Below are 25,057 nucleotides of genomic sequence, written 5' to 3' on the forward strand. Positions count from 1 at the left end.
GCTTCTCGAACCGGTACCGCCAGGCGATCTCGGACGTCTTGGGCTTGAAGTGTTCGGTCAGCTTCGCCAGCAACTCGTTGAATCCGACAGAGTGGATGTCATCGGGAGTGCAGAGACTGACCACCAGCTGGTATGTTTCCGTGCCGCAGCTGCAGAGTAGGACCGCCGCTTTCTGCCGGTCTTCCTTCACCCCGTTTGCTCGTAGGTAGCACTCAAGCTGCCCCACGAACGCTTCCCACTCCTCTGGGCAGCCGCTATTGAAAAGGGGATACTGACCCAGTTGTGCCATTCCGTCTCGGTCGTCCTGCGTCTTGATCCGGGGCTGCCGATTGGATTCTGTCCGCGGCTAGCGTTGTCCGGTGCAGGATCCCATCCTCGTCGCCTGTGCAAAGTCGCGTGGTCGCACAGAGAGACGGACACTTGAGCTGGGTAGTAGTTCTTTATTTGGATCCGGAATGAAGCTGGACAAAAGGGGTTTACCTGGCGTTTCTTATACCTGCCTAGAAAGGAATGTATGGCAATTAAAGCCATATAATATTTTAAAAGAAGAAAAGATTGTACAAACTTGGTTTCAGTATGGGCAATTACAGGCAAGATGGAAAGAGGACCAGAAAGCTGGCTTTTCGGTGACTGATGAAAATTTGGTAAAACAAATTAGAGATCAAGGTCAAGCACATATTAAAAGGATATATAATGTAGTGATAGAAATTGACTCAGAAACGGAACTTGTTAAAGATTGTATGATAAAGTGGGCCCAGAACTTTCAAGAAGTTATAACAATGGACACTTGGGAAAAGATCTGGGTTAGAAACGTAAAATTTACACAGGCCCAAAACTTAAGAGAGAATTTTTATAAAATGCTTTATAGGTGGCACTTAGACCCTAAAAAATTAGCAAGTATGTATCCAAACTGCCAGCCGAAATGTTGGAGGTGTGGTTGTGAAGATGCAACATATTTTCATATATGGTGGACTTGTAAAAAGGTTAAAGCTTTTTGGATTAAAATTTGGTGGAATATCCAAAAGATATTTAAGAAAAGGATAAAGTTTTCCCCGCAATTGTTTTTATTGGGTATTATTACAGATACTACTGTAATAGACACTAAGTTGATGTTGAATCTAATTACGGCGGCAAGACTTTTAGTTGTGCAATACTGGAAGAAGGAGGAATTGCCGACTATAGAACAGTGGACTTTGAAAGTTTCCAATTTTGGCAAAGATTTCGGCCTACTTGAAAGATCACTCGCAAGAACGTTATATTATGGAATGGAGAAAATGGATTGAGTATACCCAGAACAAATATAGGGTTAAGAAGTTTCATGTAGCATTTGAATAAGTCTTCCTTCTTTTTTTCTTTTTTTATTTCTTTTTTTTCTTTCTTCTCTCTATATATTTAATATTACTAAGGTTTGTATTATCCTATACAAGCTAGAGAGTGATGGATTTTAGAGTTTATGGTTGTTAGTATATGGTTGTTTATGATTGTTTTTTTTCTATACCTTGTATTTAGCTCTGGGAAGTGGGGGGGGAGGGGTAGGGGGGGGAGGGGTAGGGGGGGAGGGAGAGGGGAGGGGGAGGGGGACTGTTAAAGATAAACTGTTTGTTAAAACTTTTCAATAAAAAAAAAAAGAAAGTTTCCAATTTGGCGGAAATGGCAAAGATTTCGGCATATTTGAAAGATCAATCGCAACAGAGATATATTGTGGAATGGAGAAGATGGATTGAATATATTCAGAATAAATATGGGACTAAAAAGTTTCATTTAGCATTTGAATAAGTAGTGGATTTTTATGATGTATGATTAGTCATTTGTTACTTTATTAATATTATGACTATGGAGAGTTAAAGTCCGATAGAACTTAATGTTATTTTTGTTATTAGCATATTTTAGGTTATGTTTGTATTATTATACCCTGTATTCAGCTCTGGGAAGTCGGGGAGGAGGGAGGGGAGGGGAGGGGAGGGTTGGGGGAGGAGGGATTTTTTTGTATTTAAAAATGTATTGTAAAACTTTTCAATTTAAAAAAAAGAAATGAGATATAGATGGATTCTGACAGGCCCTAACCCCTAGCCCTAACATGTCCCCATTCGCATATACAGGTGGTCCTCGACTTATGACCACAACTGAGCCCAAAATTTTTGATGCTAAGTGAGACATTTGTTAAGTGAGCTTTTTCTCCTTTTTAGGATATTTTCTGTCACAGTTGTTAAGTGAATCACTGTAGTAAATAAGTTAGTCACACAGTTGTTAAGGGAATCTGGCTTCTCCATTGACTTTGTCAGGCCGGAAAAGGGGATCCCAGGACACTGCAACTGTCCCTGTACACTGCCCTGAGTCCTTCGGGAGAAGGGCGGTATAAAAATATAATAAATAAATAAATAAATAAATAAATAAATAAATAAATAAATAAATACATACATACATACATACATACATACATACATACATACAAGCCAGTTGCCAAGTGTATGAATTTTGATCATGTTACTCTGGGGTTGTCATAAAGGTTGTAAGTGTGAAAAATGTTCTTCAGTTACTTTTTTCAGTGCAGTTGTAATTTTGAATGGTCACTAAAAGAACTGTTACCTGTACTGGATATGCCTTCCTATCCGATGTGGGGCTTACAAAGACTTGGTCTGGTTCCCCTCACCAAGCAATCCGGCAAGTTCCAATCTGGGAAGCCCCCCCCCAACGAAAAAGGGAGAGTCCAGCAAGAGCCCAAAGCCCCGGAGCAGTGCGGGACCCCCTAGCTGGGAGGGGGGAGCAGAGAGAAGGGGAGCAACACACGCAGCCGCGTGCGCTCGCCAGCCCAATCGGGGTCTGGAGGGCGCCAGGTTGGAGAGCGGCGTCACTGGGCTTTTCGGCCCGGCGGCGGTTCCGCTCGCCTCCCACCGACAAGGGAACCGCCCGGAAAGAGGCGGCGCAGCGGAAACAGCGCCCGAACCCCCCCTCGCCCCCTCTCTCCTCCTCCTCGGCAGCGGCGCTGCTCGCCCGCATTCCGTACAGGAGGGCCGGAAGCGCCGCCGCCGCGTCTTGGCGCTGCCAGCCGAGCCAGAAGCACATGCGCCTTGCGCGCCGCCCGGCCCGAGGGTGGGGGAGCGCCCCTTCCCCTCGCCCGCCTCCCGCGCTTTAAGGCGCCCCCCCCCAGCGCAGCCGCCCCGCCGGGCTCGCCGTGGCGCACCGACAGCCAGCGCAGCCAGCCCCGCGCCCGCCCGCCCGCCAACCGCCCGGTCCGGGCTCGCCCGGCGGAGGAAGCCTCGCCCTGCCCACTTCCCGTCGCCCGCCGCCGTCGCCATGCCCAAGAAGAAGCCGGGGCCCATCCAGCTGAGCCCTGCGCCCGACGGCTCGGCCATCAACGGCACCAGCGCGGCCGAGTGAGTGGGACGCCTCTCTGGGCAGGGAGGAGGGAGGGAGGAAGAAGTGAATGAAGGAGAGAAGAGAAGGAAGAAGGAAACGGAGGTTCTCCGGCCAGCGGCACGTGCACTTCTCGGGGCTGCCTGGTCCTGGAGGGCCGCGGGCGGAGCCTTCCTTGCAGGCGATCCTTGCCGGCCAGGCGCGGAGGTATCGCTCGGGTTGAAGTTCTCGCGTGCAAAAGGAGTCGCCTGGCCGCCCGATGCCTACCCGCCGGCTGCGCGCCCCGGGGCCGCCGCGTCCCACCCCGCCGCGGCGACCAGCGGGGCTCGTGGCCGCCCTGGATGGAGTGCGCTTCAGCCAGCCTAGTTGGAGCTTCGCGCGGGCAGCTCAGGTCGTTTCTGCTTGTGCAGGGCTTTGGGCGGCTGCCTGGGAGTGAGGGTCTGCCCCTTCCAAAGCAGGATTCTTGGGAAACCTCCCCCCCTTTTTTTTTGGTTGCAGTCCGGACCCCCCTGCTCTCCCCTCTTTGGCTTGATTGTCTGGAGGAAGCTGAATCCTTGTTTGATCCTGGCTTTCGTTATTTTGTGTATGCATCACTTGGGTCAAAACAGGATGTGTTATGTCCGGCGCAGCGAGAGATCACGCAGAGGCAGGTTAGGGTTAATCCGTTTATTTCTGGTACACGTGGCCGAACTGCCCTTACCTGCCCGGTTGCCAATATATGTATGTCCGGAACGCCTGACGCTAGTCAACCCGCTGGCTCTAATCTCCCACGCTTGCCCTGGTCACCCAACCCGGTGTCCAGGAATTCCCGCCGGACGGGTTAGCCAATCAGGTGGCCGGACAGGTGTATACCTAACACCCCTTTCCCCCCAATTGAGTCTGCTCTCTACCTTGTGGTCCATGCTCTACTGCTTCACCCCCTTATATAATCCTTTAGGTATGCCGGGGGCCTGTGTGCCCTGGCAGGATATCTCCCTGGTGGACTATCAGGTCCCGGCCCCCTCCCCTGAATTGGCCTTGTTGGCACTGGCTGTTCACTCATCTGCCGGTGCTCCGCTGGCTGTGAGGATCCGGTGGGTTCGCTTTGCACTGTGTCTGTGGTTGGCTCTGGTGACCCAGGTTCGGTTAAGGCGTCCCTGGGTCCCCCAGTCTCTGTTGGTCTGGCCAAAGTCCTGGTGTTGGGTTGCGGTGGGGTGTCTGGGAGGGTGAGTGGTTCAATGTGTGTGTTATTTGGTGGCTGCTGGGTCTGTTTTTGTATGGTATTCTCTGGGGCCCTTTTCCTGAGTTGGTCAATGTGTCTCCTGACCTGGCGTTCCCCTTCCCCCTCTATAATGTACGATAGCGGGCCCAGCTTGTCCACCACCACTCCCTGTATCCACTTGTCCCCCTGGCCGTAGTTCCTGGCCCACACTAAGTCCCCAATGTTCAATGTCCTGGCCGTGCAGTCCTGTTCCGTTTCCACCGTTGCCCTAACTGGGTGGAGCCTATCTAATTTGGTCGTGAGTCTCCTGCCCCACCTCATTTCTGCTGGGCTTTTCCCGGTTGCTGTGCACGGTGTAGTGTATTGTGCCAGCAAGAACTGCGCCAGTCTTTGGGGCCAATCACCAACAATAATCCGGCGTAGTGCATCTTTGGTGGTCCTCACATTCCTCTCTGCCAATCCGTTGCTGGAGGGATGGAAGGGAGCCGATGTTGCTTGCCTAATCCAATTGGCCTTGAGGAAGTCCTGAAATTCATTAGATGTGAATTGAGGGCCATTGTCAGACACAATCACGTCAGGTAACCCGTGAGTGGCAAAGAAGAACCTGTATCATCTTATTTTTATTTTTATTTTATTTTAATTCCATTTATATCCCGCCCTTCTCCGAAGACTCAGGGCGGCTTTACAAACTTAGCAGTAGCCTTCATTCTATGTATATGCCTGCTTATTAGGGCTTTTGCCCCCCCCCAAGTGGCATTATTACAAAGTCAGCTTATTGCCCCCAACAATCTGGGTCCTCATTTTACCTACCTCGGAAGGATGGAAGGCTGAGTCAACCTTGAGCCTGGTGGGATGCGAACCTGCACTAATTGCAGGCAGCTGGTGTTACTTAAGGTGTTACTTAAGGAGGCATTAGCCCACTGCTCCACCAAGGCTCTTAGTTGATCTTAGTTGACGTCGTGTTCTTGACAGGCACCACCTCTAACCACCGGGAATAGCTATCGACCACAATTAAGAACGTTTGACCCTGGAATGGCCCTGCATAGTCAATGTGTATGCAGGACCAGGGGTTGTGTGTTGCCTCCCACCTGTGGACTGGTGCGTGGGCCTGTTCGGGTCTGGACCTCTGGCATTGGTAGCACCCCGGTACTCTCTCCTCGATGGCCTTGTCCAACCCTGGCCACCATAGGTGACTTCTGGCCAGGGCTTTCATGCGCACTATCCCCTGGTGTCCTTCATGTAGTTCACTGATGACCCTCTCCCTTAATTTTTCTGGCACTATCACCCTGTTTCCCTGTAATAGGCAGCCTAAGTGTGATGATATCTCGTCCCTTCTCCTTAGATAAGCCTGGAATTGTGGTTCCAGGTTCCCGCGTTTCCACCCCCCTAGGATCCAGGTCGCCACTCTGCTTAGCACTGGGTCTTTGCAGTTGGCGTTGGCGATGTCCTTAGCTGTCAAGGGGCATTCTGGGAGTTCTTCTATTGTTAGGATTTGTCCCGCAGGGGCTGGGTCTGTGTCAGTGTCTGGGAGGGGTAATCTGCTTAATGCATCCGCATGACCCATTTCTTTTCCCGGTCTGTATTGGATGGAGAATGTGTAGGCTGATAGGAATATTGACCATCTCAACATCCTTGGCGACATTATTTGTGGGGTCTGTCTGTCCGTGGTGAACAGGCCTAGCAGGGGTTTGTGGTCAGTAAATATTGTGAAATTCCTCCCGTATAAATAATCATGGAATTTCTTTACTCCTGCCACGATTGCTAATGCCTCTTTGTCTATTTGTGCGTAGTTGCGCTCTGCCTTGGTCAGGGTTCTGGAATAATATGCTATGGGTCTTTGTTCCCCGTTACTGTCCCAGTGGCTGATCACTGCTCCCACCCCATATGACGATGCATCGCATGCTAAACAAATTGGCTTTCCCTCGATGAAGTGGGTGACCGTGGGCCTCCTGGATAGTATGTCCTTTAAAGTTTGAAAACTTTTTTTGTGTTGTTCCAGCCACTGCCACGTGGTTTTTTTGTCTGATAGCCTGTGCAGTGGTTCTGCTATGGCAGCTTTGTGTGGTAGGAATGCATGGTAGAAATTTATGAGACCCAAGAATGCTTGTAACTCTGCCTTATTTTTGGGTTCTGGGGCTGCTTTGATTGCCTTTATTTTTTCCTCTGTTGGATGTATGCCCTGGGCATCAATCCTGTATCCCAAAAATTCAGTGGATGCTACTCCAATGGAGCACTTCCCCTTTTTTAATTTGAGTTCTGCAGCTCTAAATCTCTCCAGTACCCTTTCCAATCTTTCAGCTAAAACTCCCTCATTTTCCCCTGCTATTAATACGTCGTCAAAATAGGGACACACCTTAGGTATACCTTTCAAGGACCTCTCCATCATTTCTTGGAAAATACCTGGGGCTGTTGCTATGCCAAATTGCAGTCTGTTGACTCGGAACGCCCCCTTGTGGGTAACTATCGTTTGAGCATCTGCTGCCTCCCTGGTGACTGTTAGTTGCAAATACGCCTGCGCTAAATCGAGTTTAGCAAAGATGGCGCCGTTCTGGATGGTCACGAGGACCTGCTTCACTGTCGGGACCGGGTAAGCATGCTGATTTAAAGCTTGGTTTAATGTGGCTTTATAATCGGCGCAAATCCTCACGTCCCCGTTGGGTTTTAGAGGGGTGACGATAGGCGTTTCCCAGGGTTCCCCTTCTACCGGTTCCAGCACTCCCTGGCCCACTAATTGTCTAGTTCGGTTTCTATTTTTTGTTTGAGTGCGAAGGGCACCCTCCTAGCCTTAATTCTTATGGGAGGTACTGTGGGGTCTAGTTTTAAACTGATAGGTGGCCCCTTGTATTTGCTCAGTGTGCCATCGAAGACATCTGCGTAGTTATCGCAGATGGACTGTAAGGATCGGTGCTGTATTGTGTTAATTCCCCCGACCCAAATACCTAGTGGCCCGAACCAGTTGAGGCCGATTAAGCTGGTTCTCCGCCCCTTGGTGACTAATAGTTCGAGTGGCCCCTTAAAACTCTTAAAGCTGACTTCAAGGGTGACTATTCCCCGCACTTTTATGGGTGTCTTTTGGAAGTCTGCCAGCTGGATGTGTGTATGTTTGATGGGGACCCGGCGGCCACTTCTAGCCTCAATGCGCGCCAGTGTTTCTCTTGAGATTATGGACACCGCAGCCCCCGAATCCACCTCCATTCTGCAGGGGATGCCCTGCAAACGGACCTCAATTTGTAGTTTGGGGCTAAGCACTTGATTGACGGCCTCAACCGTCCCCTAGTTAGGGGTTCGTGCCTGTGGCCTGTGGGTCTCTTTGCCACTATCACCGGGGGTTACCTTACCTGTGGCCCAGGCGTGGAGGTTTTCCCGCGGTTTGCTTCTGCAGATGCTCTGGATGTGGCCGGTTTTGCCGCAATTCCTGCATTTTGCGTTTCAGAATCGGCAGCCCGCGCGGGGGTGATTTCCCCCACAGCTTCCGCATTTGGATTCTGAGTCCCTGTGCCTGTTCAGGCCTTCCCTTGGTGGTCTTGTTTGTTGGGATGATGGTGATCTTCTGGTTCGGTCGGTGTCGTCCGCATGGGATGTTCTCACGGTGGCCTTTCCGAATCGCCGGGTGACCTCGTTGATGTCCGTCTCCCATTGGTAGTCCTCCACCCCACCATCCACAAGGCACTCTTGGTGGATGGATCCAGCCACGCCGTTGCTGTTGTGGGGGGGGTCGCGTTGTCCGGTGGCTTCGTAAGTCAGCAGTTCATCAAGGACTTCTTGTAAGTTCCCTGTGGGTTTGGCTGTTATTCTGTTTTGTAGTTGTTCATCGCGTAGGCCTAGGACCACTCTGTCTGATGCGCACCTCTAGGTTATCGTACTTACAATGGAGTGCGGCTTCCCTCACTGCGGCCACGAACTCTGTTATCAATTCCCCTGGTTTCTGGTTTCGCCTTTCGAAAATTCTCCTCCAGAAGAGTTCGGATCGTTTGGGGGTGAAATGTTCTCGCAGCTTCCCCAAGAGGTCGGCATACGAGACGCTGGCGACTGTTGCTGGCTGGCATAATCCCATGGCGACCCGGTAAACCGGCATTCCGCTGATCGTCAGCAACGCAGTGGCCTTCTTCCAATCGTCCATAATGCCATTCACCAGCATGTATCCCTCGACTTGGCCTACGTACTCTTCCCAATCTTCTGGGTGTCTAGGGTTGAATTCTCTTATTGAGCTGACTTGTACCATTCTCGCTTGTCCGTTCGTGGGGTTGGTGCTGCTGTCGGCTCTTTGAATTTCCCGCTCCGTGCACTGCCTGTTCTCGCGTCTTTTTTCTCCGCTGTTCTGCCGATCCCACCTTCGTCGCCACTGTTATGTCCAGCGCAGCGAGAGATCACGTGGAGGCAGGTTAGGGTTAATCCGTTTATTTCTGGTACACGTGGCCGAACTGGCCTTACCTGCCTGGTTGCCAATATATGTATGCCCGGAACGCCTGACGCTAGCCAACCCGCTGGCTCTAATCAACCCGCTTGCCCTGGTCACCCAACCCGGTGTCCAGGAATTCCCGCCGGACGGGTTAGCCAATCAGGTGGCCGGACAGGTGTATACCTAACAGGATGTATTCTTGGAATGAAATAATTTAGGTGGAAATTAATAGGATTTCAGCGCTGATATCAGACAGGATGAGAAAACAAAACCAAGCAGACTTCACGTTAATGCTAACACTTGGTTTTTGATTCCACTTGGTGCCCAGGAATGAGGGATCCAAACTATGAACCAGGTGCTTTTATGGTTTTCTTTATGCATTTGCTTGATTTGCTCTGAAAATGTTGACTGGTAATTGCCAGTATTTGTAGACTGTGGCCAATAAAATAAAATAATAGTCTTTAGAATTTGCAGGGCAGCTGGTTAGGACAGATTGTTTTAGTAGAACTGCTGGGTTGGAGAGAATGTAGATTCTGGGCAGAAATTTTGGTAGTAATAAACTTTGTTTTTAAAAAAACCCATAAGCACCAGGTTTTATTTCTCCTTTGTTTAGCTTTTGTGGAGGCTAAATTCTTTCAGTATTTTTTATTTATTTCACTGTATTTTTTTTGTTTGCTTTGTACTCAGAGTTCATGAGAGTTGGGCAGCCTGCATGTTTAATAAATTATTATTATTTGCAGGAAAGTTGAAGAAGCAACAGAACTGTCTTTTGGAAATGCCACTGAGATCTGAATATTGGTTCTTGATCTCTCTCCCTCCCACCCTCCCTCCCTCCTCTCTCTCCATATATATCTGCTTAGGTAATGGCAAACTAGGAGCAAAGGGGTCGTGTCTGCAATGGAAGAAGTCAGCACTTGACTTTTTCAAGAACTGCAGTTGGAATTGGTGGTAATAAATAATCTGGAATTTAAAGTGAAGATAGTGTTCATTCTAGTTTGATGCGTGGTCCAGGTATGGCACCAAGTTGCTGACAGGTTTTGTATCCCATCTGATTTTAAAAAGTTGGTTTATTTTAGAAATGGAAGCTCACACCCTGCAAAGCAAACTTGAGCCCAGCGGGTGACTTAACTGTGAAAAAAGCAAATGCCATTTTATGCTGCTGCAGGGTGAGCACAGCAAGCACATCTGAGAAGCAGTGATTCTTTGCTAATTGATGGTTGCCCCTGGATTATTGTGTCCCCTTCCAGGCTCTGAGTGTTAATTATATTGGACGAACTGGAGCAGCCAAACTGGAGAGGGATCCAGAAAGACAGTCCGGAGCAAATGACGCAGATCTTCCAGGAACCAGGAAATATTCCCACCTGCCACACAGTTTAGGGTGTTCAGTTTAATTGTTTTGGCACTCTGGCTATTGCGGAGGCTGTGATGGTGGTGTCAAGCTACAAAAAGTTGTGATTGTCTGCAGTTCTGGCTCCTGCCTTCCTGAGATGGCATCCAGCAGGAGGTTGAACTGGAGGATGGATCCCTTCCAAAATGGAATTCCAGAACCTGGTGCCCTAATCAGACCACACTTCAGAATGAACACAATCCTCACTTTAATCTCCAGATTATTTATCACCACCAATACCAATGGCAATTTTTGAAAAAGTCAATGCTGACTTCCTCCATTGCAGAAATGACCAGTTTACACTCCTAGTATCTTCCTTCCTTCCTTCCTTCCTTCCTTCCTTCCTTCCTTCCTTCCTTCCTTCCTTCCTTCTCTCCCTCCCTCCCTCCCTCTAGGAGGGAGAGCAATAGATAAACTATCAAATATCTCTCTCCCCCCCTATAAATATGGAATAATGGGAGAGTCATCCTTCCTTTCTTTTGGGTTAGAATTGGATCCCTGATGCAGTTTAAAAAGGAAATGCAAATGTTCATCCAGCTTATTTGCCCGATCTGCTCCTCCCTCCCCCTCAAAAAAGTCTTCAAGAATGAGAGAGCAGAGAAGAACTAACTCATGGCATGAATTTTTAAAAAAGAGATTGCTTTTTTACCTCTATAATTTGTCACCATTTGTTAAGACCTGGAAATGCAGAAATATAGACAGCTTGCAGAGCAAAGTGCCACCATAATCCATAGGTATTCCTAGAAAATAAATTTGAACTACATTCCAAGATTTTGTCTAAAAGCACCCTGGTTGGTCCCAAAGAAAAGACCAAGGGAATGATCATTATAATTCAAGCTTTGCCTTTATGCACAGTAAAATGGAGATGAGGTGAGCAGAATCTAGGGCCATATTTCTTGCTCTTGACAACTTAAAGATGTGTGGACTTCAGCTCCATGCTGGCTGGGGAATTCTAGGAGTTGAAGTCCACATGTTTTCAAGTTGCCAAGATTGAAAAACTCTACTAGATTCAATTCCACTAAAAGGCTGAAGACATTTGAACATTTACTGCTTTTTCCAAACCAAACTTGCGAGACCACCTGCTGCCATTATCAACCTCCCATCGCCCGGTTCGCTCCCACAGAGTCAGCCTCCTCAGGGTGCCGTCAGCTAAGCAATGCCGGCTGGCGACCCCCAGGGGGAGAGCCTTCTCTGTGGGCGCACCGACCCTCTGGAATGAACTGCCCCCGGAGCTGAGGATGGCCCCTGACCTTCGGTCCTTCTGCCGTGACCTGAAGACATGGATGTTCCAACAGTCGGGCCTGGACTGACTGTAGTTTTAAATTTGGTTTTACTGGGTCTATTGTTATGTATTTACTTCATTGTTTAATTCTTTTTTAAATTTTGTATTTTATGTTTTTAACTTTTTATTGTTGTGAGCCGCCCTGAGTCCTTAGGGAGAAGGGTGGCATATAAATTTAATAAATTCAATTCAATTCAAATTCAATGTTATCCAGCTATGCTGGTTAAGTAGATGACAGAAATTGTTATTTTGTGCATTTCAGAGATGCAAGTCCGGTGTGAGTCCCTCCCCCCAAGCAAACTTTCTTTGCAACTTTTCAGATTATCCAGGGGTACTGAATTTTGTAATACTGTGTCAATTATAGTCTAACCTATTGCAGAATAAAACATGCAAGTTAAAATGTTCTTTTAAAGAAATTGCTAAGAGTTGAAGAGGGATGTGGGTGTTTTATGTGTAATTTGACAAATGTGGCTGCTTTCATAAGTGACAGATGGGACAGAATTAATGCTCCCACTGTTCCAAAGCACATCTGTAAACAGCTGCAGGAAATGAGTCACTGACAGATGCTGAGTTTGTGGTGTCTTGCTTTTCAAAATATCTGTCACAAATTGATTCTAAAGAATTGCACAATCCTAGAATGACATTCAAGTAACACACCTAGCCGAGATTAGAGTAGAAGAAATTGAATTAAAAACCTGAGAAAATACAAAGCTTTTAGTGTCAAAATAATATCAGAATATGTGCTGCCTTAGAGATGAGATGCCCCCTAAGAAAACATCCTGGTGGTGGCCTCAGATATAGGAATAAGGAAAAGATCTTTGAACTGGTGAACACACACAACACTTTAAGTGGTGTTCATGCCGGCCACATGACCACGGAGCACTGGCTCTTCGGCTTTGAAACGGAGATGAGCACCGGCCCCTAGAGTCAGAAATGACTAGCACGCACCTTTACCTTTACCTATGAAAAGCTGTAAAGATCAAAACGAGGTCTGTGAACTAAAATAGGATGCACAGGGCAGCTGAAGTATTTTTTATTAGATTTGATTTATAGCCTGCCATTCCTGATATAATAGGATCAGAGTCTGGTCTCATATGAGCCATCTGGCAGCTGTATTGATGAATTGTTAGGAAACCATCTTAAGGCCAAACCCATGTGTTGTTGTTGTTTAGCTACGAAGTCGTGTCCAACCCATCGCAACCCCATGGGCAATGTTCCTCCAGGCCTTCCTGTCCTCTACCATCTTCTGGAGTCCATTTAAGCTGACGCCTACTGCTTCAGTGACTCCATCCAGCCACCTCATTCTCTGTCGTCCCCTTCTTTTGCCCTCAACCTTTCCCAGCATTAGGCTCTTCTCCAGTGAGTTCTTCCTTCTCATTAGGTGCCCAAAGTATTTGAGTTTCAACTTCAGGATCTGGCCTTCTAAAGAGGGTTGATCTCCTCTAGGACTGACCGGTTTGATCACCTTGCAGTCCAAGGGACTCGCAGGAGTCTTCTCCAGCACCATAGTTCAAAGGCCTCAATTCTTTGGCACTCAGCCTTTCTTATGGTCCAACTTTCGCTGCCATACATTGCAACTGGGAAGACCATAGCCTTGACTATACGCAGTTTTGTTGATAGGGTGATGTCTCTGCTTTTTAGTCTGCTGTCTAGATTTGCCATGGCTTTCCTCCCCAGGAGCAAGCGTCTTTTAATTTCTTGGCTACAGTCCCCATCTGCAGTGATCTTGGAGCCCAGGAAAATAAAATCTGTCACTACCTCCATTTCTTCCCCATCTATTTGCCAGGAATTGAGAGGGCCGGATGCCATGATCTTGGTTTTCTTAATGTTAAGTTTCAACCCAACTTTTGCATTCTTCTTCTTCACCCGCAACTAGAGGCTCTTTAGTTCTTCACTTTCTGCCATTAGAGTGGTATCATCTGCATATCTTAGGTTGTTGATACTTCTCCTGGCAATCTTAATTCCCACTTTTAATTCATCTAGCCCTGCCTTTCTCATGATGTGCTCTGCATATAAGTTAAATAGGCAGGGCGACAGTATACAACAGGGCTTTTCAACCAGTGGTACGGGTACCACCTGTGGTACATTGGCACCTGGCAAGTGGTACACGACCATCCTAGAAAAGGTGGTGGGGCAGGGGAATGAGCTGATCTGGTGGCAGCACCGCACAAGCCTGAGTGAGAGATGGCTGGAGCTGCAGGGCTGTCAAGGCTCAGTGGAAGTGCCAGGATCAGCGCCAGGCTCCAGCTGGAGCTCGGTGCTGATCCTGGCACTTCTGCTGAGCCCAGAAGAAATGCCGATCAGCTGGAGTGTTGCAGTATCTCCAGGGTCTTGTGATTTACATTCAGATGCTTGGCAACTGATTCATATTTATGATGGTCACAGTGTCCCAGGGTCACGTGAAGTGACCAAAACCTGCTGCAACCACCCAGCAGATGGGGGGGAGAATAAAAATTAAACACCCCCCCCCGCTGCCAATCCTCAATAGAAATGCTCACAACAATGAAAACCTTAGACAGGAGGAACAGTACCACCAGGCAGGCAGGCAGGTGTCTTGCTCGGCTGTGGCTCGGGGGGCACTTTTTTCAATGCCATTGTAACTTCGAACAGTCACTAAGCAAACTGTTGTAAGTTGAGGACTACCTGTACTTGATCATTTTTTTCCTTTTTTTGTCATCAAGTTTTTGACACCTTGCTAGGCAACTGGTGGTACTCGGATGTTGCCATATCCTAAAAGTGGTACAATGGGTGAAAAGGTTGAAAAGTTCTGGTATACAGCCTTGCTGGACTCCTTTCCCAATTTTGAACCAATCAGTGGTTCCGTGTCCAGTTCTCACTGTTGCTTCTTGACCCACATATAGGTTTCTCAAGAGACAAATAAGATGGTCTGGTACTCACATTTCTTTACCAGAACATGGTGGATCGTGGAAAATACCCTGTTTCTTTTATTTGCTAAATGCTAAAAATGTTGGCTCTGCTGGGATGGGGAGCTAAGGTCCCCGTCCTGCAAAGTAGATAGTTTTAAAGATTTTTTTATTGTGCATGCCATTGGTTGTCAAGATAGTTAGTTAGTTAGTTTAGTTTATTAAATTTTTATACCGCCCTTCTCCCGAGGGACTCAGGGCGGTGAACAGGGCATATAATAAAAATACAGAATACAAAAGTTAAGAACAAATTAAATTATAGCCCAAATAAAACAGTAAAAAATACAAATATTAAAACCCAAGTTAACTCCCCATCAGGCCAGGCCAGCTTGTTCAAATAAATGGGTCTTTGGGCCGCGCCGGAAGGAGCGGAGATCCGGTGCCATCCGGAGCTCAACCGGCAGTTGATTCCACAAAGCCGGGGCGCCCACAGAGAAGGCCCTCCCCCTGGGGGCCACCAGCCGGCATTCCCTGACTGGAGGCACCCTGAGGAGGCCCTCTCTGTGGGAACGCACAGGGCGGAGGGGAGTCGACGCCGGCAGCAGGTGGTCCCCAAGGTATTCCGGACCCATGCCATGTAAGGACTTAAAAACCATCACCAAGACCTTGAACCTCACCCGGAAGACAACTGGTAACCAATGCAGCTCGCGGAGCAAAGGTGTAACATGGGAGTACCGGGAAACTCCCAAGACAACTCTCGCGGCCGCATTCTGTACCAGTTGGAGCCTCTGAGTGGTCTTCAAGGGAAGCCCCATGTAGAGAGCATTGCAATAGTCAAGACGAGAGGTCACGAGCGCATGAGTGACCGTACACAGGGCATCCCGGTCCAGATAGGGCCGCAACTGACGCACCAAGCGAACCTGAGCGAAAGCCCCCCTAATCACGGCTACTATATGGTCTTCTAAGGTAAGCCGTGAATCTAGGAGGACTCCCAAGTTGCGAGCCCTATCCACGGGGGGTAAAAACTCACCCCCCACAGAAAGCGATGGAACATTTTGAATGTCCCGGGATGCCGGAATGTACAGCCACTCAGTCTTGTCAGGGTTGAGTTGAAGTCTGTTCCTCCCCATCCAGACCCGAACCGCCTCCAGGCAATGGGACATCACAGCGAGGGCATCACTGGGGTGGTTTGGGGTCGAAATGAAAAGTTGGGTATCATCGGCATATTGATGATACCCAACTCCAAAACCACGAATGATCTCACCCAGCGGTTTCATATAGATGTTGAACAGGAGAGGCGAGAGAACCGACCCCTGAGGAACTCCACAAACGAGAGACCTAGGGGTCGATCTCTGCCCCCCTGCCAACACCGACTGCGAATGTCCCAGGAGATAGGAGGAGAACCACCGAAGAACCGTGCCTCCCACTCCCAATCCCCTGAGACGACGCAGCAGGATACCATGGTCGATGGTATCGAAAGCCGCCGAGAGGTCTAATAGGACTAGGACAGAGGAATATCCCCTATCCCGAGCCCTCCAGAGATCATTCACCAGAGCGACCAATGCCGTCTCCGTGCTGTACCCGGGCCTGAAACCCGATTGGCACGGGTCCAAATAATCCGCTTCATCCAGGACCAGAGGGAGCTGATGCGCCACCACACTCTCAACAACCTTCGCAAGAAAGCGGAGGTTGGAGACTGGACGAAAGTTGTTCAACACAGCTGGGTCCAAGGCAGGCTTCTTGAGGAGAGGTCTCACCACCGCCTCCTTCAAGACGGTGGGGAAATTACCCTCACTCAAAGAAGCAGATATAACCGCCTGGAACCAGCCTCGTGTCCTCTCCCTAGCTGCATAAACCAGCCAAGAAGGGCACGGGTCCAATAAACATGTGGTGGAGCTCAATCTCCCCATAATCCTGTCCACTTCATCAGGGGTCACAGAGTCAAACTCCTCCCAGATAACATTGACAAGACCGCCCGTGTCCTGCTCGTCAGACTCTGCCCAGCTGGAGTCCAAACCGGTCCGAATCTGAGCGATTTTATCCGACAGATGTTGACCAAACTCCTCGGCACGACCCTGCAAGGGATCCTCTCTCACCTCCTGATTAAGGAGGGAGCGAGTCACCCTAACCAGGGCGGCCGGGCGATTATCTGCGGACGCGATGAGGGAAGAGAAGTAATTACACCTCGCCGCCCTCATCGCGAGATAAGACCTAATATAGGTTCTTAACCGCAACCGGTCAGATTCGGATCGGCTGGACCTCCAACAGCTCTTTAGGCCCCGTTTCTGACGCTTCATCTCCCGGAGCTCCGCGGAGAACCATGGAGCTCGTTGGGATCTGCACCGGGTCAGGGGCCGCAAGGGTACAACTCGGTCCAGTGCCTCAGTGGCTGCCCTTTCCCAGGCTTCCACTAAGGCATCCGCCGAGCTGTGAGCGACGGAGGCAGGTGGGGATCCCAGCGCTGCCTGGAACCCATCAGGGTCCATTAAGCGCCTGGGGCGGTACCATCTAGTTGGTTCCGCATCCCCACGGCGGGGGGTGGTAAAATGGAAGACCAGCCGCAGGAGATGATGATCGGTCCATGACAGGGGCATAATAAATGGAGAGCCCCCACCTAGATCATCGAACCACCGTCCAGATAAGAAAACCAAGTCAAGGGTGTGGCCTCTCTCATGAGTTGGTTCAGAAATTACCTGCGTCAGGTCCATGGCCGTCATGGAAGCCATGAACTCCCGAGCTAACTCAGATAGCCTCACCTATGACCTTATGGCAAGCAAGGTGTCCAGTTGAGACATGTTCTCCACACCCTTTCCTCCAGATGGACAGTCATGATGCTCTCTAGCCATCTGGCAGAGTTTCGGTGGATTGAAAGAAATCTCCCATCCCAAAAGGGCTGTCTTCAATGTGAGAAGGGTCTGCATAGTCTACTGAGATCAGGCTCCAAAAATTAAGAAAGATATACTGGTAGTCCTCAATTTACAACAGCTCATTTAGTGACTGTTTAAAGTTACAATGGCACTGAAAAAAGTGACTTGTGACTGTTTTTCCCACTTAGGATCATTGCAGCATCCCCACAGCCATGTGATCAAAGTTCAGAGCTTGGCAACTAACTCATCTTTATGACGGTTGCAATGTCCCGGAGACATGTATTCCCTTTTTGTGACCTTCTTACGAGCAAAAACAATGGGGAAGCCAGATTTCCTTAACAACTGTGTTAATTAACTTAACAGCTGCAGTGATTTACTTAACAGCTATGGCACTAAAGGTTATAAAATGGGGCAAAATTCACTTAACCAATGTTTCACTTAGCAACAAAATTTTGGGCTCAATGATGGTTGTAAGTCAAGGACTACCTATATTGTAAATTTTCAAGCAGATTCCTTTATTCACCTGTGGCCAGAATCGTGCCAAACTAAAGCAAACTACCAGCCCCATTACCCAAAGAAAGTTCTTTTAAAAGGCAGATGGACTTTCCTCCTTTGCTTAAAGACATTTCGCTTCTCATCCAAGAAGCATTTTCAGTTCCACAGCATTCAGTCAGAATTGAAGAAGCTTCTTGGATGAGAAGCAAAACATCTTCAAGCAAAACAAGAAAGTCCAGCTGCCTTCTAAAGGAAAGCCCCTTTGGGACAACCATGACCTGAATGACTGAGAATCTCCATAGACATACCAGCCCCGTTAAGCATCTACTCTGGGAACTGTTAGGGAGGAGTCATCTGCACCCTCTTTCTCTCACACAAGTTATCTGCTCTGAGTTGCCTCTTGCTTCTCTGGGAATGCAACCAATCCCTCCTGGAAATCCGGGTTGCATTCCATTATATCTGGGCATGAAGTCATAGGATTGGAAAAGGCCTTTCCAGGTGATCCTGTCCTTTCTTGGAGTGAATAGATCTAATCCAATACAGCCCCGTCCTGGGAGTGGGACTCCAGTCTAGTGTCTCCAAAGGTCTTGTCCCCCAACCTCTTGCAGCTTGTACAAGCCAAAGGAACTAAGGTGTTCTAGAAGCACAGGAAATGGATTTCTCCACTCCTCCAGGCCACCACTTCCCCCAGCAGCAAACAGCTGAACAGCCTTGGGTGCAATATATTAGCCGTTTATTTCTTGCTTTCATTCTAGTCATTATTATAGGTAGCCCTTAACGTACAGAAACTCATTGTGAAGCTGTGCAATTGTTCAGTGAGGCATCACGTGACCACACCCAATTTTATGACTTTCTTGCCATGGTCATTGAGTGAGACATCACATGACACTATAATCTTTCCTGCAGGTTTCCCCACTGACTTTTTGGAAGCTGGCTGGGAAAGCTGCAAATTGGGATCATGTGAACACAGGATGCTTTTGTAACCGCGAGCCAGTTTGCGGGTGCCTGAATCACAATTACGCAACTGTGGGGGTGGTGCAAGTGTAACTTCGAGGGTGGGTCATAAGTCACTTTGTCTGGCCCATTCAAAATACCATTAAACAAAGGGTCATAAATTGATATGCTCCTCTGATATTATTAGGGTTGTTTGCCTTATACCGTGTTTCCCTGAAAATAACACCCCACCAGAAAATAAACCCTAGCCTGATTTTTTAGCTTGCTACTAATATAACCCCTACCCCAAAAATAAGCCCCAGTTAAGATCGCCATCAGCCCTGTGGAGTGGGGTGGGCATGGCCAGCATAGGAAGCAGTGAGTGCACAGGGGCTGATGGTGTCCAGCAGCAGCAGCCTGCCGGCCCCTTGGCCGACATATTTTGGGGCTGCATTGCCCGTGCAATGCGGGTGAGTTGTTGCTGCAGGCAAGCTGAGAGATGGGACACAGGAGATTTGTCCTTGTGGCAGCAGGCAAACGCAGAGGTACAGGGGGGAGGCAGGCAATCCCAACATGCCACACAGCCGCCAGCCCACTTCGTCCCACCATCTCTCAGCTTGCCCATAGCCGCAACGGACACTGTTGGCCCCCACGCAGTCATTGACTGTTGTGTGCACGCCGGAGGTGGTGTGCCTGCCTGGGCTGAGCACCCTGATACTGTGTTTCCCTGAAAATAAGCCCTAATGGATCTTTTGGAGCAAATATATATATAAAAGTAGGCCTTATTTTGGGGGATACACAGTAAGACAGGGAAGGGAGCAGTTTTGCCTGTGTTTCTTTTTTTTGTAGAAGAGGAAAACGAGCCCTTCACTTTGGGCCAAAGATGGTTCTCATCCGACATTCTTTTAGCTTCTTAGCCAGATGCTTCTGGTAGCTTCATAAGTAAGCATGAAAGCAGCAGCTGACCTCTTCAGTTGGTCTCCAACACTGCATCTGCTCCTCTGTGGTTTGTACTGTGGCGGGTTGCCTTGCATGCAAAACGTTCCTTGGCCCAAATCCAGTTTCTTTTGGGGGATTCCTCCCACCCAGCCAGTTAGTTTCTTCTGCATTCTCCAGTTATTCCAGGAAGGTCTTCTCCATAAGCAGGGGCAGCCTTCCCTAGGCTAATGTGATGAGTATTGCAGGTTGGCACATCTGGAAGGCAGGTTGGGGAAGAGTCCAGGAAACTTTTATCACTGTGAATGTCAGTTTGATAAAGTCTTGAGATACAGAAGCCTTTGACTATGGAGAACATCTTGATGAGCTTCATTAGGAGCTTGGGCAAAGTGTCTTTAATCTCAGTTGAGTCTCCTTCACCTCCTCTTCTCCCATTGGACAAAGAGGGCATCTTGGTGGGTGAAATGATGCAATTGGTTGCTGTGGTCTTCATAGAGTCGGGCTGCTTGGAGAGGAAGAAGCCATTCTTGACCAACATGTCTGCTCTCTGATTGAGGCCTTCTCCACCATGAATTCCTATGGAACATTGCTGGCTGGCTTTCCTTCCCGGCTAGGACAGGGAGGCAGCCTCTACTCATGAATTCAGTACTACTGGAATATTCTCTCAGGAGCATATAAGGGCTAAGCAAATTGGTGGTAGCTCTGTCTAGGAAGTAAAACTTAATGAGTTCTTCCAGGGTCTACCAGGAATGGTTGCCACCCAGTCAGTGTCAAGATGGCAGTCTCAACTGACCCCTTTTTAGATGAATCACATCAGATCAAATATTAGTTTCAAACCCATCTCTCTACTACCATATCTCAGTCCTCCAAAATGGCTCTTCTTGTTAGGCAGACTTACAGCCTTTGGGGAAAATTGTCTTCTAAGTAAATCTGAGAAAACATTTTCTATTCCTGGAAGTCATCTAATAATCTAATTACTTCTTAGCAATCCCAAGTAACAGCCTGAATTTCTCCAAAATTCTTTATTGCCGAAGGACATGGAGCATTTGAAGTTCCTTGAACTTGACCAAATATAATAATGCTTATTTTAAAACGTGAAACTTGCCCTGTTATGGGTTTAAACTGTTGTGTCCAGTTTAAATAATGTGGATTTTAAACAACCTCTCCTAGCTCTTCAAACAGAAATAAATAGTTGGTTACTTTGCCAACTGCTGTGGAGGTTATGAGATTTATTTATTATAGGAAGTGACAAGATGGCAGATTATAGGACAGATGGCACAGATTGGGGAGGCTTGTTCTGAAAGCAACAATAACCTTCAGTTTAACATGAAATTGACATGGGTTTAATTTCAGTGGAGTGGAATAAAGGTAGTCCTCGAGTAACGAATGTAATGGAGCCTGCCCATTCCATTTGTAACTCAAAAATTCGTGGGAATGAATCTCATACCTCAAATGAGATCACTCCTTGCTCATTAAGATTCATGTGGCTCCTTAAGTGCACATGAGGTATCTTGGTGGGGAAGGCCATGGTGGGCCTAGTGATGGAACAGGCCTGCAAGGCCTCCCCGACCCAGTAAGATACCTCATGCTTTCCCCTCCCTTCCTGCTGCACCGGACTCACCTTGAAAAGATCCTCTCTGCTGCGGTTTGACAATGGAAGCTCCTGGGTGCTGTAATATTGCACGACTTCCAAAGAGATCATGGTCCTCCGAAGCTTCCATTCTGCCGGGTGGGGGGGAGTGTTTGCTTCAATTGCTTGCCTATGGGGCAAAACGTGGAATTGGAGTCAGCCGGGCACAATACCCAATGCCGTCTGTGGCCAGGGTGCGCTGCTCACTCGCATGCGGTGGCCTTAGTTTGAGGGAAGGAACAAAGCCTTCAGCTGAGCAGGGAGGCATCGTGGGGTGAATCCCCTTGCGCCTGCGTCCAAGCTGCTGCTGGTGACAGCAGCCACCTGAGTGGCCACAATCTCCCCTCCCCAGCCACCCAGCCCACCTGACCTACTCCTTGCCTGACTGGCTGGTAGCCCAAATCCTGACCGCTCTTTTCTTTGTCATCTTGCCAACTCAAGTGACGGCAGCGGCTTGAGTTTCTCCACTCCACCCGAAAGGAAGAAACCGGAGGTGCAGAGCAGGATTACTCTCAAGAAGACATGCTTGGGTGCATGCTTGGGTGCATGCTCACTCATGTGCACCGGCCTTATTGAGAGCAATCTGTTGTGATTCAGGGTCAGCCTGTGGGTTCGGCAGTTGGGTCGGACGACGACTCAGAGGAGGAGGGGGGTGTTGAAGATCTTGCTGATGATAGCCCTCAGGCAGGCCCCTCCCACTTGGTCACCATGGAGACTCAGCTGTGTGAGCCTGACAGTGTGGATGAAGATGATCCACAGCTGGCCCTGTTCAAGGACGCCCGACGCAGGAGGCAGTCAAGTAGGAGCAAACAGAGGAAGGCTGTGGGGCTTCTCGGAAGGAGGCAAAGAGAGGCCACGCCCTGAACTCTTTATAAAGGGAATGTTTGGGGAGGGCTGGTTTGCTGAAAGCAACCGCTCAGATAGTGTTACAAAGCTCCTGTATCTTGGTACGTGTCTTGTTTGTTTTTTGTAGTAATAAATTTGGCAGACGTCATTCCAGCCTCTTGCCGTTTATAAAGGGGTTGCCTTTCTGCAGGGCCGGTAGCAGGCTGGTACAGAACACAATCCTGCTCTGCACCTCCATTTCCTTCCACTGGGATGGAGCACAGAAATCAAGTTGCTGCCGCTCAAACACTTTTTATCCAAATTGAGACCTTGGGGAGATGGGGAGCTCCTGCTGTGAGGAAATGGGATGGTTGAAAATGCAGCAGTTTCTGACACAAGGTCTCTGTTCGAATAAAAAGTATTCCGATGGTGGTGGAAAGGAGTTGGGGGAGACAGGCACAGAGTTTGCACTGAAAATGAAAGTTTCTGGGGTCCGTGATCTCGCAGGAGTTCAGGCACCCATTCTCTGCGAAAGATGATGGGTGCCTGAACTCGCACGATATTACGGCATCCAAGAGCTTCCATTAACTCTCCTCTCCCTCAAAGGCAGAAACCATGGCAGAGAGGAGACAGATCTTCTCAAGGTGAGTCTGGGGCGGCAGAAAGGGAGGGGGAAGCAGTTGTGGGGAACAGGGTGGGTGGGATAGAGTTAATGTTGCAGAGCCTCTGCAGTCGTTTGTAAGGGCGAACAACTGTTGTGCTGCTGCAACATTTGTAATTTTGGGATTTTCTTGTAAACACTAGGGCAGGGGTAGGCAACCTTGGCTCTTTTATGACTCGTGGACTTCAACTCCCAGAATCAACTCCCTGCACTAGGGGATACTTATCGCGTAACTTCAAACCACCGTTAAGTGAAAGCTCATAACTCAGGGATCACTTGTAGAACAGAATAGAATAGAACAGAACGGAGAGGAGAGGAGAATATTCTTTATTGGCCAAGAATTTGTTTCTGGTGCATAAGCTGAGTACATGCAAACAATAAAATAATATAATCATAATAGTGATACCGGAGGGACGCGGTGGCTCAGTGGGTTAGGACGCTGAGCTTGTTGATCAGAAGGTCGGCAGTTTGGCGGGTCAAATCCCGAGTGCCGTGTAGCAGAGTGAGCGCCTGTTACTCGTCCCAGCTTCTGCCAACCTAGCAGTTCAAAAGCACGTAAAAATGCAAGTAGAAAAATAGGGACCACTACAGTGGGAAGGTAACAGCGTTCCGTGTGCCTGTGGCGTCTAGTCATGCCGGCCACATGACCACGGAGACTTCCTTGGACAAGCACTGGCTCTTCGGCTTTGAAACGGAGATGAGCAACGGCCCCTAGAGTTGGAAATTACTAGCACGCATGTGCGGGGGAACCTTTACCTTTACTTTAATGGTGATACCAGTAAGAGAAGATAGTAGAAAAGATGAGAAGGATGTTATGACTCAGGGCCAGCCTGTGGGTCCGACAGCCGGCTCCGATGTATCGGATGACTCAGATGAGGGGGAGGAGGGAGACGAACCGGCTGATGATGGTTTGGAGGCTTTGCAGAGCCCTCAGCCGGGGACCTCTTCTCAGCTGCGTGAGCCCGATAGTGCGGAGGATGATGACCCACAGCTGGCCCTGTTCAAGGACGCCCGACGCAGGAGGCAGTCGAGCAGGAACAAACAAAGAAAGGCTGTGGGACTCCTCGGGAGGAGGCTCAGGGAGACCACGCCCTGAGCTCTCAATAAAAGGAGTGTTTGGGGAGGGGCTGGTTGCTGAAAGCAACTCTTCCGCTTGAGGAGTCAAGCTCTAGTGTTTTTGTTTCTTGTTATGTTAATTGTGTAATAAATCTTGGCAGACGCCTTTTAGCCTTGGACGCTCTCCAGTCTCTTCTATCTGAATAGGGGTTTGCCTTACTACAAGGCCAGAAGAGGGCTGGTTCAGAACAAAGGATAATAGTAATACAGCCCTACTACATGGGTAAGTATCCTTAGACATTAGACAGCTCTTGGGTGTTCAACAGAGTGATGCCATGAGGGAAAAAACTCTTTGTATCTGGTTATTTTGGTTGTGGTTTGCCGCTGATCAGCTGGTGCCGGAATCAGCTGTTGGGCGCCGTTACCAGCCTGAATTGATCCCCGCCGACTTACATATGGGACTAGAACAACTTCAGCAGCCTGAAATTAACTAAAAGCTACCTGTGGACCCTTAAATTTACCATCTGACCTGATGACTTGTGGTCTTCCGCTGATCAGCAAGCGCCCGAAGTCAGCTGTTGGGCGCCATTACCGGCCTGAATCGATCCCCGCTGACCTACGTATGAACTGGAACAGCTTCGTCAGCCCTGAAATTAGCTAAAGTTACCTGTGGACCCTTAGATTTACCATCTGGCCAGGTGACTTATGATCTATCGCTGATCAGCTGGCACCCTGAATCAGCTGTTGGGCGCCGTTACTGGCCTGAATCGATCCCCGCTGACTTGCTTATGAAACTGGAACAGCTTCAGCAGCCTTGAAATAAGTTAAAGTTAGCTGTGGACCCTTAGATTTATCATCTGAACACTTAACATCTATGATTGAGTCCCTGCTGCCCTAGAGATGGGTTCAACATATATGATTTGATTATCTCTGCTGCGTTACTGCCCAGGATGAGTTTACACTTGATGCTGGTTGATGCTGGTTAGAGACTAGAACAGGATTTAGGATATTTTGACTTTTTCCCATTCCTGTGACCCCCTGTAATATTATCCTGAAATGAGCCTAACTACTAACTGGCTACTAACCCTCTGCTGGTGTGAGAGACTAGCAGAGGAGATTTACCCAGCAATGCTGCCCTGATCCATCCCAGGCTGGATCTCATGACTA

At 48.7% G+C, this 25,057-nt stretch overlaps 1 protein-coding gene across 2 annotated transcripts in view; it reads left to right on the top strand.

The window, feature by feature from the left end:
• The first annotated feature begins 3,061 nt into the window (after positions 1 to 3,061).
• The window catches only part of MAP2K1 (mitogen-activated protein kinase kinase 1), an 85,767-nt gene continuing 63,771 nt past the window's right edge, over positions 3,062 to 25,057 (top strand). For both annotated transcript variants that reach the window (XM_083371589.1, XM_083371590.1), the window contains exon 1: positions 3,062 to 3,374. In XM_083371589.1, coding sequence (XP_083227715.1) covers positions 3,295 to 3,374 — 80 coding nt within the window. In that variant the 5' untranslated portion in view covers positions 3,062 to 3,294. The remainder of the gene's footprint in view (positions 3,375 to 25,057) is intronic.

This window comes from Vipera ursinii (genome assembly GCF_947247035.1).
Source record: "Vipera ursinii genome assembly, chromosome: 11".
NCBI lineage: Eukaryota > Metazoa > Chordata > Lepidosauria > Squamata > Viperidae > Vipera > Vipera ursinii.